Here is a 15,619-nt window from a genome sequence, read left to right as displayed (position 1 = left end):
AGCCGGAGCTCATGGAGAGGAGGAAGGCCAATGTCTTGGCCTTCGCCTCTCTGATTCCACGGTGACAAAATTTGCTGGAGTGGCACCGCCACCGGGGGTAGCAGCATGGTTGGGTGACCTGTGTTGCTGATTTTCTCCTTGGTTCAATTGCTCTGTTTTATTGCCTTTTGCTCTCGAGTCGCCAGGTATCTTTATGATGCTGCCATGAGGTTCAAGTTCGAGTAATGATCAATAACCCAATACACCGATTAGTAAGATTCAAATCAAAGCACATTTATTATACACACTAATCGCTACTCATGCACAAATTCTACGTCTAAGCTACTTCTACAACTAACAGGCCTATACTTAACTTCGGACTGGCCCGCCAGGTCAGGGGAACAAATGGCCTTTCGTTTGGGTTCTGAGTCTGCGGGATTCGAAGTTGGTGCGGATTGGTAGCTAGGAGGGCCTTTCTGGTAGCGAGCGTTGAATTAAGACTTGCGTCAGTCGACAATCACTGCACCGGTCACGGTCAATGTTGGTTCCTGTTGCTGGGTGACCCGGGCAGGAAGAAGAGAGCGATTTGAACTTGAGGCTCAACTCTTTTAGTCCCCAGGGGCTTCCTGCCTTTTGGGGCGGACCCTGTACCTGGTCCCAAGTGATTGCACTTTGTCCCAATCGCTTGGTTCGATTTTCTCCAATACTGGAGCGGTTCCCTGATCGATGGGCGGTCTTGAGGTGCTCGTTCACCTCCTTTGTGTTGGCTCCTGCTGGCACCAAGGAGTCTGGCTTTGCGTGTCCAAAATGTTACTTATTGTTCCCGGGGATTGCTCATCAGTATGCAGATGGCTGCTACATTGTTATGCTGATGGTCGCTGGTATCGATGTTGTCTGGCCTTTTCAGAGGTAAATACACAGCAAACCTGCAGCTGCTGGTTTCTGTCTGTTGGCTGACTTTCCCATCAGCCTTTGCCGTTGGCCAATTTAGGTGGCTACACTTCCTCCTTGTGATCCTAGCGTGAAGGATCACATAACTACGTTGCTTTCCATTCCCCGACCTGGGGGGCATTTCTTTCATGGCCTCTACACTGACCATAACTATGCAAAAAATTTTTAACTGACGATTCTGAGGGACGCTGTGTCAAACAGGGACATGCATTACAAAACAAAAACATTGGGAACCTCTAACTATTCTTAATGCACTGCTCTCACTTAAACATTTCATCACTCTAACTTCCTCAACCATACAAACAAAATCATAGCAGTTTATACACATTTTTCCTGGCTTGGCATTGAAGCTCAAGATCGTACAATTGCTCATGAATATTTCCCATCAGCCTTTGCCATTCACCATTTTAAATTCGCCATTTTAAATCGAGAGCTGGCCAATTTAGGTGGCTGCACCTGTACTACTTCCTGTGGTTAGAGAAGATAAAGTATGTGTTAAGGGGCCCAGCAGGGGAGTTTGAGAAAATGTGGGGGATGTCTGTGACCGTGTTTGAGGAGCGGTTCGTCGCTGGTGCGGGGGGGGGGTTGAAAAAAGAGAAATCTGTACTAACTGTGTAGTTGATTGTTGGGAAGAATGTTTCCGGGGGTGTTTATTTGCTGTAACCTACTTTGATACAAGTTTGAATAAAATGCGTTTACAAAAAAAAAAGCAAATGACACTGCTTCACCTTCCCAATCTTCCATCTCTTTTGAGCATTATCCATTCCCCAATAAATTACCCCACTGACTATGCGAGCCTTCTCGATGCATGTTGGGCTGTTTAACTGCAGCAAACATCACCGTTGCCCTCTACTCTTGTGTTCCCATTGCTGCACTTTCCGACAGCCCTCCATTCACGTTGATCAGGGTTGGAAACTCCTTTCCTTTGTTTCCTGCCTGCTCTCCCCTTGCTGGAGTCATAGGTGAAATTGCTAACTCTGTGTGGTGGTATGTATTAGGGGTATTAAGATACCCTGTGATGCCGAGAGGCTATTGTGGGTAGACACTGGGTCCCGATTGGATCAGCCGCCTGCTGGCTCCACCCAGTAAAGCGGAGTATAAGAGCCCGGGTTCTCCCAGCAGCTGCATTCTGTAACTGTGCTGTTGGGGAACAACTCTGCGTAATAAAGCCATCGTTCGACTCCTTCTCATCCCGTCTCATGAGTGATTGATTGTGCTACACTCTACACACAAGGGGTTGTGCAGGGGGGAGGAGGGTGAACATGGGGATGGGGTCGGCCACCATTGTTGCCTGACTCCAAACCATTTCAAGGTAAATCTATGGCACTTGTGCTCGGATTACAATATTGGTGAAGATGTGAGCCATGGGGTAAAAGAAGGGTTTATCATAGAATCCTAAACTTCAAGCACAGAAGGAAATTATTCGGCCCATCGACTCTTTGAAGCAGCTGTTGTGCTTGGTTTCCACCCCCCACCCATCCACCATTACTGGTGCGGGTGGTCTCGTGCTCTCTCGCCAAGCAGGTAAAGGCCTTATTGCAGCATTGTTGCCTCCTGTGGACACAAAGTGGCCACTATCGGAGAAACCTCACCAGGAATGAAGAAAGAGGCCATTCTGCCCCAAGTCTGCACCAGCTCTCAAAACCAGCATCACAACTTGGTTCCGTACCCCTGCACATCATCTAATGCCCTCTTGAAATTGAACCTGCCTCCGCCACACGTCTGGTGTATTCCAGACCTCTCTTTGTGGAAAAGGTTTCTCCCGACACATTTGGTGCTATTGCAAATCACACAATCTGTGCTGTCTGGTTCACAATCCTACTGTCCAGCCCCTTCATGGTTTTGAACATCTCTGTCAAATCTTTTCTTTCTCTCTATCTTCACAACTGAAGCTTCTCGTACCTGGAACCGTTTTCTAAACCTCCCTTCTGCACTCTCTCTCCATTGCATTCACATACTTTTATAGTGTGGTCCAAATGAAGTCCAGTTCAGCATGACTTGTTAATAAAGCCCAGAGTCATGTTGTGCTTTATTAACTCTTCTCTCTACCGGTCCTGCAGAAATTAGTCCTGTTTAGACATGATATTTTGTGCTCCAGGCACTTCTATTTAATGTATTCTTCAACCCCCTCTGTGAAACTTCTTCAAACAAAATGAGAGATTTGAAATTCTCCCAAAATGAACTTACGAGGACCAGTGTTTACCCAGAGTGAAGATCTGGATTAAGATTCCGATCAGCTATGATCTACTTGAATGGCAGGCTCGAGACTGGTCGTCACCTGTGCCTTTTGCTCTAATGGGTGGGTGGGTTGCAGCTAGCATTGTTGAGACCGCAGTTCATGGGGTGCAGAATTCCGAGGCTGCACAGGGCTGAGGGGGGCTGGGGATTGTGTGGAATCTCTCCACACCTTTTCAGCCCAAGCCAACATTCTGTTCTCTGTACTGCTATCTTTCAGAAGCAGTCTCTTTGCGGCATCAGTATCATAGCTGCGATCAGCAGTTTAAGTTAAGCCTACATGTGACCTTCTTCCTTGTGTTGTTCATGTGCATCTTCATTTAATATTTTCCACAGATCGCAAATGGTTTGGTTCAGACCACAGGATGGCCAGCTGTTGTTGCTTGCGTGGGGAACTGGTTTGGAAAAGGGAAGTAAGTATTGCTTCACTAATTTTACAAAACAAAACTGGAATCATAAAATCCCTACAGTGCGGAAAGGAGGCCATTTAGCTCATTGAGACTGCACTGACCCTTCGAAGGAGACTGCACTGACCCTTCGAAAGAGCACTCATGTCCACCTGCTCTATCCCTGTAACCCCATAACCTAACCTGCATGCATTTTGGACACGAGGGACCATTTTTAGCCTGGCCAATCCACCTAACCCGCACATCTTTGAACTGTGGGAGGAAACTGGTGCACCCCGAGGAAACCCACGCAGACTCTGGGAGAACAAAACTTCAGCGACTCGAGGCCACCATTGAACCCAGGTCACTGGCACTGAGGCAGTGGTGCTAACCACTGTCACTATGCCATCCATAACGTCAGGGGTGTGAGACTGGGACATGGTAACGGTTGCCATCGCTTGACATTTTGTCTTGATCAAAAGCTGATTTTAAAGGAAAATTCTTCTTCAACTTGAGGCAAGATCCCTCCAGCTCCTGTCCCTGGAGTAACTTGAGGCTGAATGTTTGGCTGAATTGCAAGGGTCAATCTATAGTTTGTTGCCCTGTTGCCTTGAGATGGTGGTGATGAATAATCTAAGTGGGAGGTTGATACCACAGTGATTATTTCAAAGGACAATGTTCGATACTGGTGTACCGCTCTGACTGGGTAAAGATAACTGGGTTTTGAGGATGTTAGTGAATCAGTTTGGTTTCTATCCTTTGGGACACTTTTGCTGATGCCATGTTTTAAGAAAAGAACAGGAATTGAAACTCAAACTGCTTTGTCTGTAAGAAGACTCCAGAGCAACAGGCCATTCAGCCCATCACGTCTGCCCTGCCTTTGAGATTTGGTCTTTGGGCCGAAGTCTGATCTCTAATCAGTCCTCATACTTGTATTTTGCAGTATTGTGACTTGCCATAACTTGCAGCCAAGCCATGTTGACTTTGGGGAGTGTCCACTGGTTAGTAAGCGCACTCCCTGCCGGGTGTTTTTGTCTGGTGGTGTCCAGTCAACAAAAGTTGCCTTGACAGCAACCGACTACTGTAGATGCTGGACATCTGAAATAAAAACAAAATGCTGAAAATACTCAGCTGGTCAGACAGCGTCTGTGGAGAGAAGAACCGTTGATCGAATTACCTGGGAGTCCTGTGAGCGAACGGGAGAATCAAACCAGGGAGTGTTGATGTGAAGATGTACCCTGCTGTACATCGTCCTTTCCAGGAGTGGAGGTGCTTTGTACAGACTGCGCCTCCACTCTCTGAAGCTGGACCCGAGTGGGAGTTGAATTGGGTTTGCTTTTTATTCTTCTCCTCCATTTGTGTTTTTAAAAACATCATCAAACCAGCAGTTACTTGGGTCAATATTTTTGTGGAGTGAATAATTTACATTGCGGTCAAATATGGTAACGTGTGCTGAGTACACAATTGAATGTGTCCAAAAGGGCACAATGTTAATGACGACTGCCTTGGCATGTAGTTGACACAAGGTCCTTCATTGAAGAGCTCCCGCTCTTTCATCTTTATACTGGGAAAGAGAAATCTGAGGGATGATGTAATATAAGTTTTGTGATAGATCCTGACAACCTGCTTCTATTAGAACAAAAATCCTAAACTAGGTTAACCACTGGAATAGCTAACCAATTCAATAGGAATTCATGAGAGGTCACTTTTCCAGGGAGTAGTTAGTGTGTGTAATTGTTACTTGACAAAACATCATCCAGCCAAACAGCTGCATTTCGGAAGAAACGCAGTGGACACCGGCTGGGGAAAGGTGAAGATTGTGAATAGGAATTAATGGATGTTTGTATGAAGCATAAACACTGACTGGCCTGTTTCTTTGATATGAGTTCTCTATAATATTTGTATGTCTGGCAAAGCTTGCCTATGAACCAATTGTATAAAATTGAGGTGTGATTTGTGTGAACCTTGCCTCCAAAAATGTTTTCAGTGAGGTGGCGCAGTGGTTGGTATTGCTGCCTACGGCGTTGAGGACTTGGGTTTGATCCCGGCCCCGGGTTGCTGTCTGTGTGGTGCTTGTGCATTCTTCCCGTGTCTGCATGGCTCTCTCCCCCACAGCCCAAAGATGTGCAGGTTAGGTTGATTGGCACACTAAATGGTCCCTTAATTAGAAAAAAAATAATTGGGTACTCTAAATTCAAAAAAAGAGTATTTCCTGAGAAAGGACTAGCATATACATTATGGGCTGAATGGTCTCTGTCGTTCTGAGGGTAGGATAATCCAAACATAAGTTTACTGGGTGCAGCAATCATTTCTTGCTGAATTGTAATATAAAAATGAGCAGCACTTGCATGTCACACGTATGTCACGTTGCGTAATCTAACTTTGTCTATCTTGCTGCATTCGTTGCCTCTCCGCCTCCACCCCCAAAGTCAAAATATTCATGCATTGTTGTGGTGTTCCCCAGTGTCATATCCAGTATGAGCTGCGAGGAAGGGCGAGGACTCGGTCACCACTCGTTGGTAGGTGACTAATGGTCTCATGAAGAGAGCACATACGTGATTAGATTGCACTTGTCTCCTGACCAAGAGGCTGCCGAGGCCACCCTACCTCTATCGCCGATAACTGAGCCATCTCCTGCACCAGGGTCCCAAAAGCCCTGCAGCTAATTGTATTGCTCTCACCTGGTAGAGGCCTGCCAACTCGGTGACCAAGAACAGGGTCTGGCCCTGACCGAGTCTGTAGAACTGAATAAAGAGCCAAATTATTACCGTTTGTTAAAGTTCTGTTTACTTGTATTATGGTCTCAGTGGTGTGTTGCGAATCAAATTTACTTCACCAAATGAACATATTTTCATTTAACAAAATCAACAAATATAAACCTAAAATGATATGTTAAAGATGGATCTGCACATGCACTGCATCAATTCTAACTAGTCATTTAAAGCTTTGCTTTTTTTTTTTCATGAATTTATCACCATGATGCACTTTGCCAGAACCCCTCTGAACTGTTCACGATAGTCTTGATTGTATAGACCCATTAGTATTACATTCTATCTGAACCCTCCCATGATCATCTATGTAGTGTACAGCCAGTTCTGGTCACTTAATTCCGTTAACAAAAGCAGCAACCTTGTGTTTACCTATTGCCATCTCGTAGATCCAGTCTGTTTTATGTCAGCACTGCACTATTGGGTGATGTGAGCCTGGATGTCTTTTTTTTTAAATCTAGGTTCAGTTCCCCAGAAACCTGAAGTTTAGTTTAATTCTCGATAAAGGCCACACTCGAAGATTTGAAACCAGGGTTTGTGCACCTAACGCCACATTCCTCCAGTCCTGTAAGACAACAGGCTTTCACTCGTCTGGCAAACCACGGATTCCATCTGTGTATGCCAATTTTATTTTGTTCCAGTAACTATAAATAGTATTTCTGTCCATTCCCTGATGGAGCAGCAACTGACTTCCACGCAGTGCTCTGCTAATCTCCCTCTAGTTTGATCACTGGAACACTAGTGACTGTGGCTCATAGGAACAATGTGCTGCCATGGTTGAACTGTACCTTAATTCTCTTTACTCCCCTTGGTTCCATATCTTTAACTGCCTCCTTTTTGTTGAGATTTCCAATTGATCCCAAGCATCAACTGTGAAGTGCTCCAGGCTCTTGCGGCCTCTGGTTTATCAATGAACCAGTGAAATGGGGAGAGCCTTTCATTAGTCATGAGCATATGCTTTCAATACCTGGACACTGAGAAATTGTAGCTATTTCTGGGCAAATCACTACCATCGAGGGTTTTTGAGACTAATCTAACCCGTCATCCTTCTCTGATTTAAAAACATTCTTTAGATGGTGTTTCATACCACTTTTCCTTTTTTTTTTTTTTCTGCCTCGCCCCATTTAATTTGACAGGAGAGGATTCATCATGGGAATCTGGAACTCTCACACGTCAGTCGGGAATATCCTGGGCTCCTTGATTGCTGGCGTCTTTGTGTCATCTGCCTGGGGTTTATCATTCATTGTGCCTGGTGCCATCATTGCAGCAATGGGAATAGTCTGCTTCTTCTTTCTGGTGGAATGTAAGTGATGTCTCCACGTTCCGTGTCTATGTCGGTATTTCTCCAGAAACTATCTACTTATTTTTTCTGGTGCACAGGAATAGCAGCAAATTATTGGCCACATAATGAATGTCAGTGAATTGCTGCAGAATGGCTTTGGGCTTGTACTTGGACCCTGTCTTACCCACCTAGGCTTGCTGAGTTGCCCACCGAACATCTTGGCAGTGGGCAGTGCAGGGATATCAAATAAAGGTTATGCCTTTGTGTTTGAGGACCAACGATGGCCATTGTATCCTCTTTCTCCGAAAGGGTGGTTTTGGAATGGCCTCGATGGATACTTGAGATACGGGTAATTTTTTTTCCCCTGGGACATGGCAGCGGAGTGGAAATGATTTCCCCTCTTCAAACACCATCTGCATCCCAGGAATCTTTTGGGGGGGGGGGGTGGTAAATGTGGAATGGGGCCACGTCTTCCATTGGTGACGCCTGATGACTGGTTGTGTGCCAGAGCCCTGAATGGTGCTCCTCATCTGCCTGGGTGAGCTGCTAACATTTGGGGAAAGAAAATTCCTTTTGGATTGGCTGGCTTGTAATTTTTAGGTTTTATTGAATAGCTTGGGTCAGTTAACTGCACTTTGTTGTCAAATTAACTTTGTATTTCCTCACAGACCCTGAAGATGTTGGTTGCACCCCACCCAAACACCATGTAAGCAAATCACCCATTTTAACTTGTTAAATATCATGACACAGTACTGCTATTGATATAGACTCGTGGTGGGGATGATAAACCTAACATTGTTGGACTATTCATCGGTGCTCGGCCCTGCAATTCCGTTCTGTTGTATGTTGCAGTCTCTCTCCCTGTGCTCACAGATATGCATCCCAGTAGAAATGAACCTGTTTTCCAATTGGAAAGGTTTTTTTTGAAGTGAAGATATTTGCATTTCCAGAGTTCTGCAGAATCCAGTTTGTTCGGTTGGATCTGTTCCGATGGTTTCCATTTGTGTTGCCATCAGATCTTTTCACTACATTGACTAAATGTTACCACTTCCCTATATCTCCATTTTTATGGTGCCGAGGTAGGCCATTTGGCCCATTGTGTCTGCACTGGCTCTCCTGAATGGGCAACTTAATGCATTCTCCTGCCTTTTTCCCCTATTCAAATAACAACCCTTTTGACTACCTCGATTCAACATGTCTCTACTGCACACCAGTGCAAAGGCTTTTCTCATTGCTTTTGTTTCTTAAATCTGTGCCATCGCTCTCGCTCTCGATTCATTCATCGGTGGAAGCAGATTCATTCATCAGTGGAAGTAGTTTCTCCCTATCTACTCATCTGTACATCTCTATCCTTCCAAATGCATGACTCCCAAAACTGGACCCAATCCTCTAGCTGAGGCCTACCTCGTGTCCTTTACAATTTCAACATTGCCTCCTTACTCTTGTACCTTTGCCCCTAATTATTGAAGCCTAGAATACATGCTTTTCCAACTGCGCTCTAAATCTGTCCTGCCACCTTCAATGACTTGTGCAATGTGTACACCTATTTTCTCTCCCCATTGTTTTTTCTGAAAGATTAATCACTTCACATTTCTCCACATTGCATATCATCTGCCACCTGTTGGCTCATTCCACCAACTTGTTCTGTCCTTTTAAAGTTCCACATCTTGTTTAAACTGGGATGAAAGGTGTTTCATTAATGCCCCTCACTTGCTCAATCCTAGTATGTTTCAATGATGGCTTGAAAAAGATTAGAAACACACTGGGGAATCTTGGGGCATTTTTAGTGTTGTAGCACTTTAGATGGACTGTGCCCCACATCCACCTAGCCTGGCAGCCAGTTACTAAGGAGACATGGCACCAGTTGGAGTTCTGGGGAATAAAGGGCCGAAGGAGATTCTTATTGCCTCTTTGGTTGGAAATCAGTTATTGAATATTTTTGCTGGTATTACAGGATCAGCGGGAGCAAGAGCCGTTGATACGACATGGGAGCATGGAGGAAATTTTTACCAGTCCCAGCGATGCAGAAAATGAGGGCACCATATTTCCCAGTGACCAGATGGGAGAACCCACTGCGATTAGCTTTTTGGGGGCCCTCAAAATACCCGTGAGTACTGATGCACTATCAATTACTACAAAGACGAGAGTAGAGAATAATCGAGGCTTTATTGAGCAGAAATGCGTGGCCTCCTGCAGCTGCTATCAGAATGGGAGCAGCTCCTGTGTACGCGCGCATTTATACGCCGCCTACTGGGCGGAGCCAGCAGGCGGGGATTTACCCCTGTACCTCTAGTACAGGAGCCTTACCATACTACATCTAATATACAGTTACTACATCTAATATACAGTTACTACACCTAATATACAGTTACTACATCTAATAGTCAGTTAGTGGTGACTACCACATTCACCCCTTGTTTAATTTTTTTTTAAAAAAAAAAAATCCAGCAGGGGTGGTGGAAAAATTTACACTTCAGGCAAAATCTACAGTTTCAGTCGGTCGGGTGCCTTGATCCTCCGCTGTGATCGCCTCGGTCGTGATGCCTGTGACTCCAGGAGCATGTTGTCCTCATCTTCACCCCCGAGTGGAACCAGTGGGAGGACTGGTTGTCCTGGAGCAGGGGCTGTGGTGAGGTGCGCAGGGGGGGGCGGGGATCCAGCTGGTGCCAGGTCCCGGAGGGAGACTGTGTCCTGGCGCCTGTCGGGGTGCATCACATAGGTGTACTGCGGGTTCGCGTGCAGTAGTTGTACTCTTTCGACCAACAGGTCCGCCTTGTGGCTCTGCACGCATATGCGGAGGAGGACTGGTCCAGGAGCAGCCAGCCATGTTGGAAGCGAAACCCCGGAGGTAGACGTCCTGGGGAAGGCAAGGAGACGTTCATGGGGTTTCGTTAGTTGCAGTGCAGAGTAGTGATCGGATGGAGTGAAGCGTGTCGGGGAGAACCTCCTGCCAGCGGGAGACCGGGAGATTTTTAGACCGTAGGGTCAGCAGGACGGCCTTCCAGGTCGTCCCATTCTCCCTCTGCACCTGCCCGTTTCCCCGGGGGTTGTAGCTGGCTGTCCTGCTCGAGCCAATGCCCTTGATCAGCAGGTACTGACGCAGCTCATCGCTCATAAAGGAGGATCCCCGGTCACTGTGGATGTAAGTGGGGAAACTGAACAGAGCGAAGATGCTGTTGAGCGCTTTAATGACCGTGGCAGAAGTCGTATCAGGGCATGGGATGGTGACGGGAAATTGGAGTATTCATCGACCACGTTCGTGTTTCGGTCGGTTTCAGTCCATGCTGAGGCGTTCAAAGGGGCGGGAGGCCTTCACCAGGTGCACTCGGTCTGACCGGTAGAAGTGCTGTTTGCACTCCGCCCAGACCTGGCAGTCTCTGGTGACAGCCCTGACCTCTGCAATGCATTAGGACATGTTGCGGGCCTTTGTGAAGTGAAAGAACCGGGTGACAGAGACTATAGTGTAGGGCCTGGAGTCGGTCCACTTGTGTGCTGGCACGTGTACCTTGGGATTGGGCATAGGGGGGCTCGTAATTGTAGGTGGAGAGCTCGATCCTCCATCTTAAGATTTTATCATTTTTGATCTCTCCCCGCTGCGTGATGTTGAACATGAAGGCAACCGACCATTGGTCAGTGAGGAGAGTGAAGCTCCTGCCGGCCAGGTAATGCCTCCAATGCCGCACAGCTTCCACGATGGCTTGGGCCTCCTTTTCGACAGGAGTGCCAAATTTCAGAGGCATGGAGGGTAGGGGAAAAGAATGCCGTGGGCCTGCCTGGTTGAGGGTGGCGACCAGAGTGACGTCCGATGCATCGCTCTCGACCTGAAAAAGGAGGGACCTCGTCGACCACATGCATCATGGCCTTGGCGATGTCTGAAGGCATGGCGGGCCTCAGCCGTCAGGGGGAATACTGTGGAGTGAATGATTGGGTGGGCCTTGTCCGCATAGTTAGGGCTCCACTGGGCATACTAGGAGAAAAATCCCAGGCATAGTTTCAGGGCCTTGGGGCAGTGGCGGAGGGGGAGTTCCATGAGTGGGTGCATGGGGTCGGGCCCTTGAACTCCGTTTTCCACAACATAGCCAAGGATGACTAAGCGGTTGGTGCGGAACACTCACTTCTCCTTATTGTACGTGAGGTTAAGGAGTTTGGCGGTGTGGAGAAATTTGAGAACGTTAGCGTCGTGGTCCTGCTGATCGTGGCTGCAGATGGTGACGTTATCTAGGTACGGGAAGGTGGCCCGCAGTCCGTACCGGTCAACCATTCGGTCCATCTCACACTGGAAGAGCGAGACCCCGTTAGTGACGCCGAAGGGAACCCTAAGGAAATGATAAGAGGCGGCTATCTGCTTTGAACGCAGTGTATTGGCGGTCCACCTTGCGGATGGGGAGCTGGTGGTAGGCAGATTTCAGGTCCACTGTAGAAAAGACCCCGTACTGTGCAATCTGATTGACCATATCAGATATGCGTGGGAGGGGGTACGCGTCGAGCTGCGTGTACCGATTGATGGTCTAGTCAATGACCATTCTGTGTTTCTCCCTGGTTTTCACCACTACCACTTGGGCTCTCCAGGGGCTGTTGATGGCCTCTATGATGTCTTCCCGCAGCAGCTGCTGGACCTCCGACCTGATGAAGGTCATGTCCTGGGCGTTGTACTGTCTGCTCCTGGTGGCGACGGGTTTGCAATCCGGGGTGAGGTTTGCAAACAAGGAAGGTGGATCGACCTTGAGGGTTGTGAGGCTGCATACGGGGAGGGGTGGTAGGAGTCCGCCGAATTTTAAAGTTAAGCTTTGGGAATTGCATTGGAAATCCAGACCGAGTAACAGGGCAGCGCAGAGGTTGGGGAGGACGTGGAGTCGGAAGTTGCTGAACTCTACGCCCTGGATGGTGAGGGTCGCGATGCAGTACCCCTGGGTTTCCACGGAATGGAATCCGGATGCCAGGGAGATTCTCTGGGTAACAGGGTGTACCGCGAAGGAGCAGCGCCTTACCGTAGTGGGGTGGATGAAGCTTTCCGTGCTCCCGGAGTCACGAAGGTAGGAAGTCTTGTGCCCATCGATTTTCACCGTAGTCGTCGCGGTTGTGAGGCCGGGACTGGTCGAGGGATATCGAGGCGAGCTGGTGCTGGTAGGCCCTGGGCTGGTTGGCGGTGGTGGCAGGTGATGAACGGCCAGACGAAGTTCCTGACGAGCAGGGGTCCCGAGGCGCCGTCCAAAATGGCGCCGAAGATGGCTGCACCCACGGGGCGCACATGGTGGGTGGTGTTAAAGATGGCGACGCCCACAGGCCACTCATGGTCTGTGGAGAAGAAGAGGGTGGCGCCCACGGGCCGCACATGGTCTGCGGGGACTAAAATGGCAGCGTCCACTGGTAGCACATGGGGAGTGTCGGAACGCTGGGCCGAGAAACAGCAGCGATCAACCGGGCCTGGCACACAGCAGCAAAATGTCCCTTCTTTCCGCAGGTCGCACTCCGTGCCGGGCAGTGCTGCCGGGGGTGTTTGGTCTGCCCGCAGAAGTAGCATTTGGGCCCCCCGGAGTTGGCTGATTGCTGCGTGGCGCAGGCTTGGTGGGCTGGGGGCGGTAGCTGGTGGGGCCCACTATGTCCATGAGGGTGCCGTGCGGTCGGGAGCGTACGCCTGGACGTTACGGAAGGCCACTATTAGTGAATTTGCAAGCTGCCTGGTTCCTGCAAGATCAAGCGTACCCCTCCGATAGGCGCTGGCGGATGTACGTCTACCCGATGCCTGTAACAAAAGCGTCTGATTAAAAGTTCTGTATGCTCGACTGCCGAAACTGCCTGGCAGTCACAGTTTCTCGCCAGGATGTGCAGGGCACGCCAGAAATAGTCTAAGGACTCACCAGGGAGTTGCTGTCTCGTTGACAGGAGGAGCCTGGCAAGTTTGTTAACCGGCCGAGCCGAACGTAATGTCCATTTAGGAGCTCCATTGCTTCAGCGTAAGTGGGTGCATCCCAGATAAGGGGCAAAATATCAGCTCACCATGAATAAAGGACCTGGAGCTTCTGTGCGTCCGAGGGTTGTTCAGCCGATGATCGGAGGTAACTTTCGAAGCAGACTGGTCAGTGGTCGAAGGCCGACATGGTGCGGGCTGCTTGAGGGTGCAGCTGTAGGCGATCAGGCTTAATACTAAGTTCCATCGCTGTAAGATCTCTGCTCAATAAATTGCTGCACAATAAATTGATGCACTATCAATTACTACAAAGACGAGAGTAGAGAATAATCGAGGCTCTATTGAGCAGAGATGTATGGCCTCCTGCAGCTGCTACCAGAATGGGAGCAGCTCTGGTGTGTGCGCACATTTATATGCTGCCTACTGGGCGGAGCCAGCAGGCGGGGATTTACCCCTGTACCTCTAGTACAGGAGCCTTCCAATACTACATCTAATATACAGTTACTACATCTAATATACAGTTAGTGGTGACTACCACAAGTACTAAATACCCTGGTCAGTTCACAAATTCCACATCTAAGTGATGGTGCTGATGTCCTTTGAAAGCCAATGTTGAGTTGAAAAGTGTTATCCAAGCTATTTCAAATGGGTAAAATAAATTTGAATTCTCAATGGGCGAAAAGTGGAAATGTTGTGCTAAAATACTTTTATTAAACCATCAATTTGAATGAAACAAGATGTATCCATAACAATTTACCTTCTGCATCTATCTAGGACTGCAATGGGCAACCTAGGCTAGTCATTGAGCCCATCCGTGACCCTTCATCTCTGTGGCCCACCAGATTGAAATTAGGCTTGTTCACGACACCATGATTAAGATCAGGAACCATCATCAACTAAAAGTATTTATACTTTGAATGCACTGGGAGTCCACGGGTTGTGAGCAATCAGCACTCCACTTGCCCTTTTTATGTGCATATCTCTGTCATACCTGTATACAAACGTCGGACAAGAACCAGCAGAATGTGGCGACTCTGCATGTGAGCAACAATCGATAAAATCAAATAAAACTCGGAACCCAGATGCCCCACCCCACCCCGGCTGCAGGACGACCACCACTGATTTAGGCAGTTTTGTAGGCAACTACCTTTTGAGCTAAATGTTCATTTATTAGTGTTAGTTGCTGTCTCATCTGGAAGGTATTCGTTAAAAGAATTGGAACTGGCTAGATTTTTTCATACGCAAAGTGATGAGGGTCATTGGCGAAGTCAAAATGGGTGACCGAAATGTGAGCAGAGGAGGCGGAAAGCTCTTTTTCAAATGGTGTCTTTGTTCTTGTGGTAATGAAACCTGTTTTTTTTTTTTTTTAAAAACTTTGTCCAGGGTGTGATCGAGTTCTCACTATGTTTACTCTTTGCCAAGTTGGTCAGTTACACATTCCTGTTCTGGTTGCCTCTCTACATTTCCTCTGTTGGTGAGTAGCATACTTTATATAAACAAAACATTTGTACATCACTTGACAAAAGAATTAGCATAGATTATTGGATAGGGAAGTAATTTGGCACAAGTTCAAATGCTAGGGGGTGGGTGAGGCAAATTTCCCACTTCATTCAAAGTTCCCCATCTACTGATTACAGATGTCACCATATTACTGAAAAGCCAACTCTAGATGTAATCTTGATCTCTACTTTTTAAGGATCCATAATGTTTTTTTAAGACTAATTTGATTTTGATCAAACCCATTCCACTCTCCTTTCATGAATTGTAGCCTATTCCAATAGTGCAATCCAATGCTGAACTACACTTGAGCTCAACACCATCTTGGGCAGCTCCTTTCAAAGCCATGACCATTACTATCCAGGGCAGCAGATATCTGGGAAAACCACATGGACATTCCCCAACGTGGAAATATATCACCGTTCCATCACTTTCACTGGGTCAAAATCCTGGAACTCTCTCCCCAACAGCACTGGGTGTACTTACATCTCTGGGACTGCAGAGGTTCCAGAAAGTGGCTTCCCACCTTCGCGAGGGCAATTGGGGGTGGGCAACAAATGCTGGCCTAGCCAGCAAAGCCCACATCTCATTATTTTTTTTTTTAAATTAGGAA

At 47.6% G+C, this 15,619-nt stretch overlaps 1 protein-coding gene across 4 annotated transcripts in view; it reads left to right on the top strand.

The window, feature by feature from the left end:
• The window catches only part of slc37a2 (solute carrier family 37 member 2), a 103,575-nt gene that overhangs the window by 63,140 nt on the left and 24,816 nt on the right, over nt 1-15,619 (top strand). For all 4 annotated transcript variants that reach the window (XM_072486748.1, XM_072486746.1, XM_072486750.1 and 1 more), the window contains exons 6-10: nt 3,502-3,578; nt 7,456-7,622; nt 8,270-8,307; nt 9,556-9,708; nt 14,893-14,983. In XM_072486748.1, coding sequence (XP_072342849.1) covers nt 3,502-3,578; nt 7,456-7,622; nt 8,270-8,307; nt 9,556-9,708; nt 14,893-14,983 — 526 coding nt within the window. The remainder of the gene's footprint in view (nt 1-3,501; nt 3,579-7,455; nt 7,623-8,269; nt 8,308-9,555; nt 9,709-14,892; nt 14,984-15,619) is intronic.

Source organism: Scyliorhinus torazame, chromosome 21, assembly GCF_047496885.1.
Source record: "Scyliorhinus torazame isolate Kashiwa2021f chromosome 21, sScyTor2.1, whole genome shotgun sequence".
NCBI classification, from domain to species: domain Eukaryota; kingdom Metazoa; phylum Chordata; class Chondrichthyes; order Carcharhiniformes; family Scyliorhinidae; genus Scyliorhinus; species Scyliorhinus torazame.
Note: the sequence above shows the minus strand (reverse complement) of the source record. Positions and strands in the feature narration are given on the sequence as shown.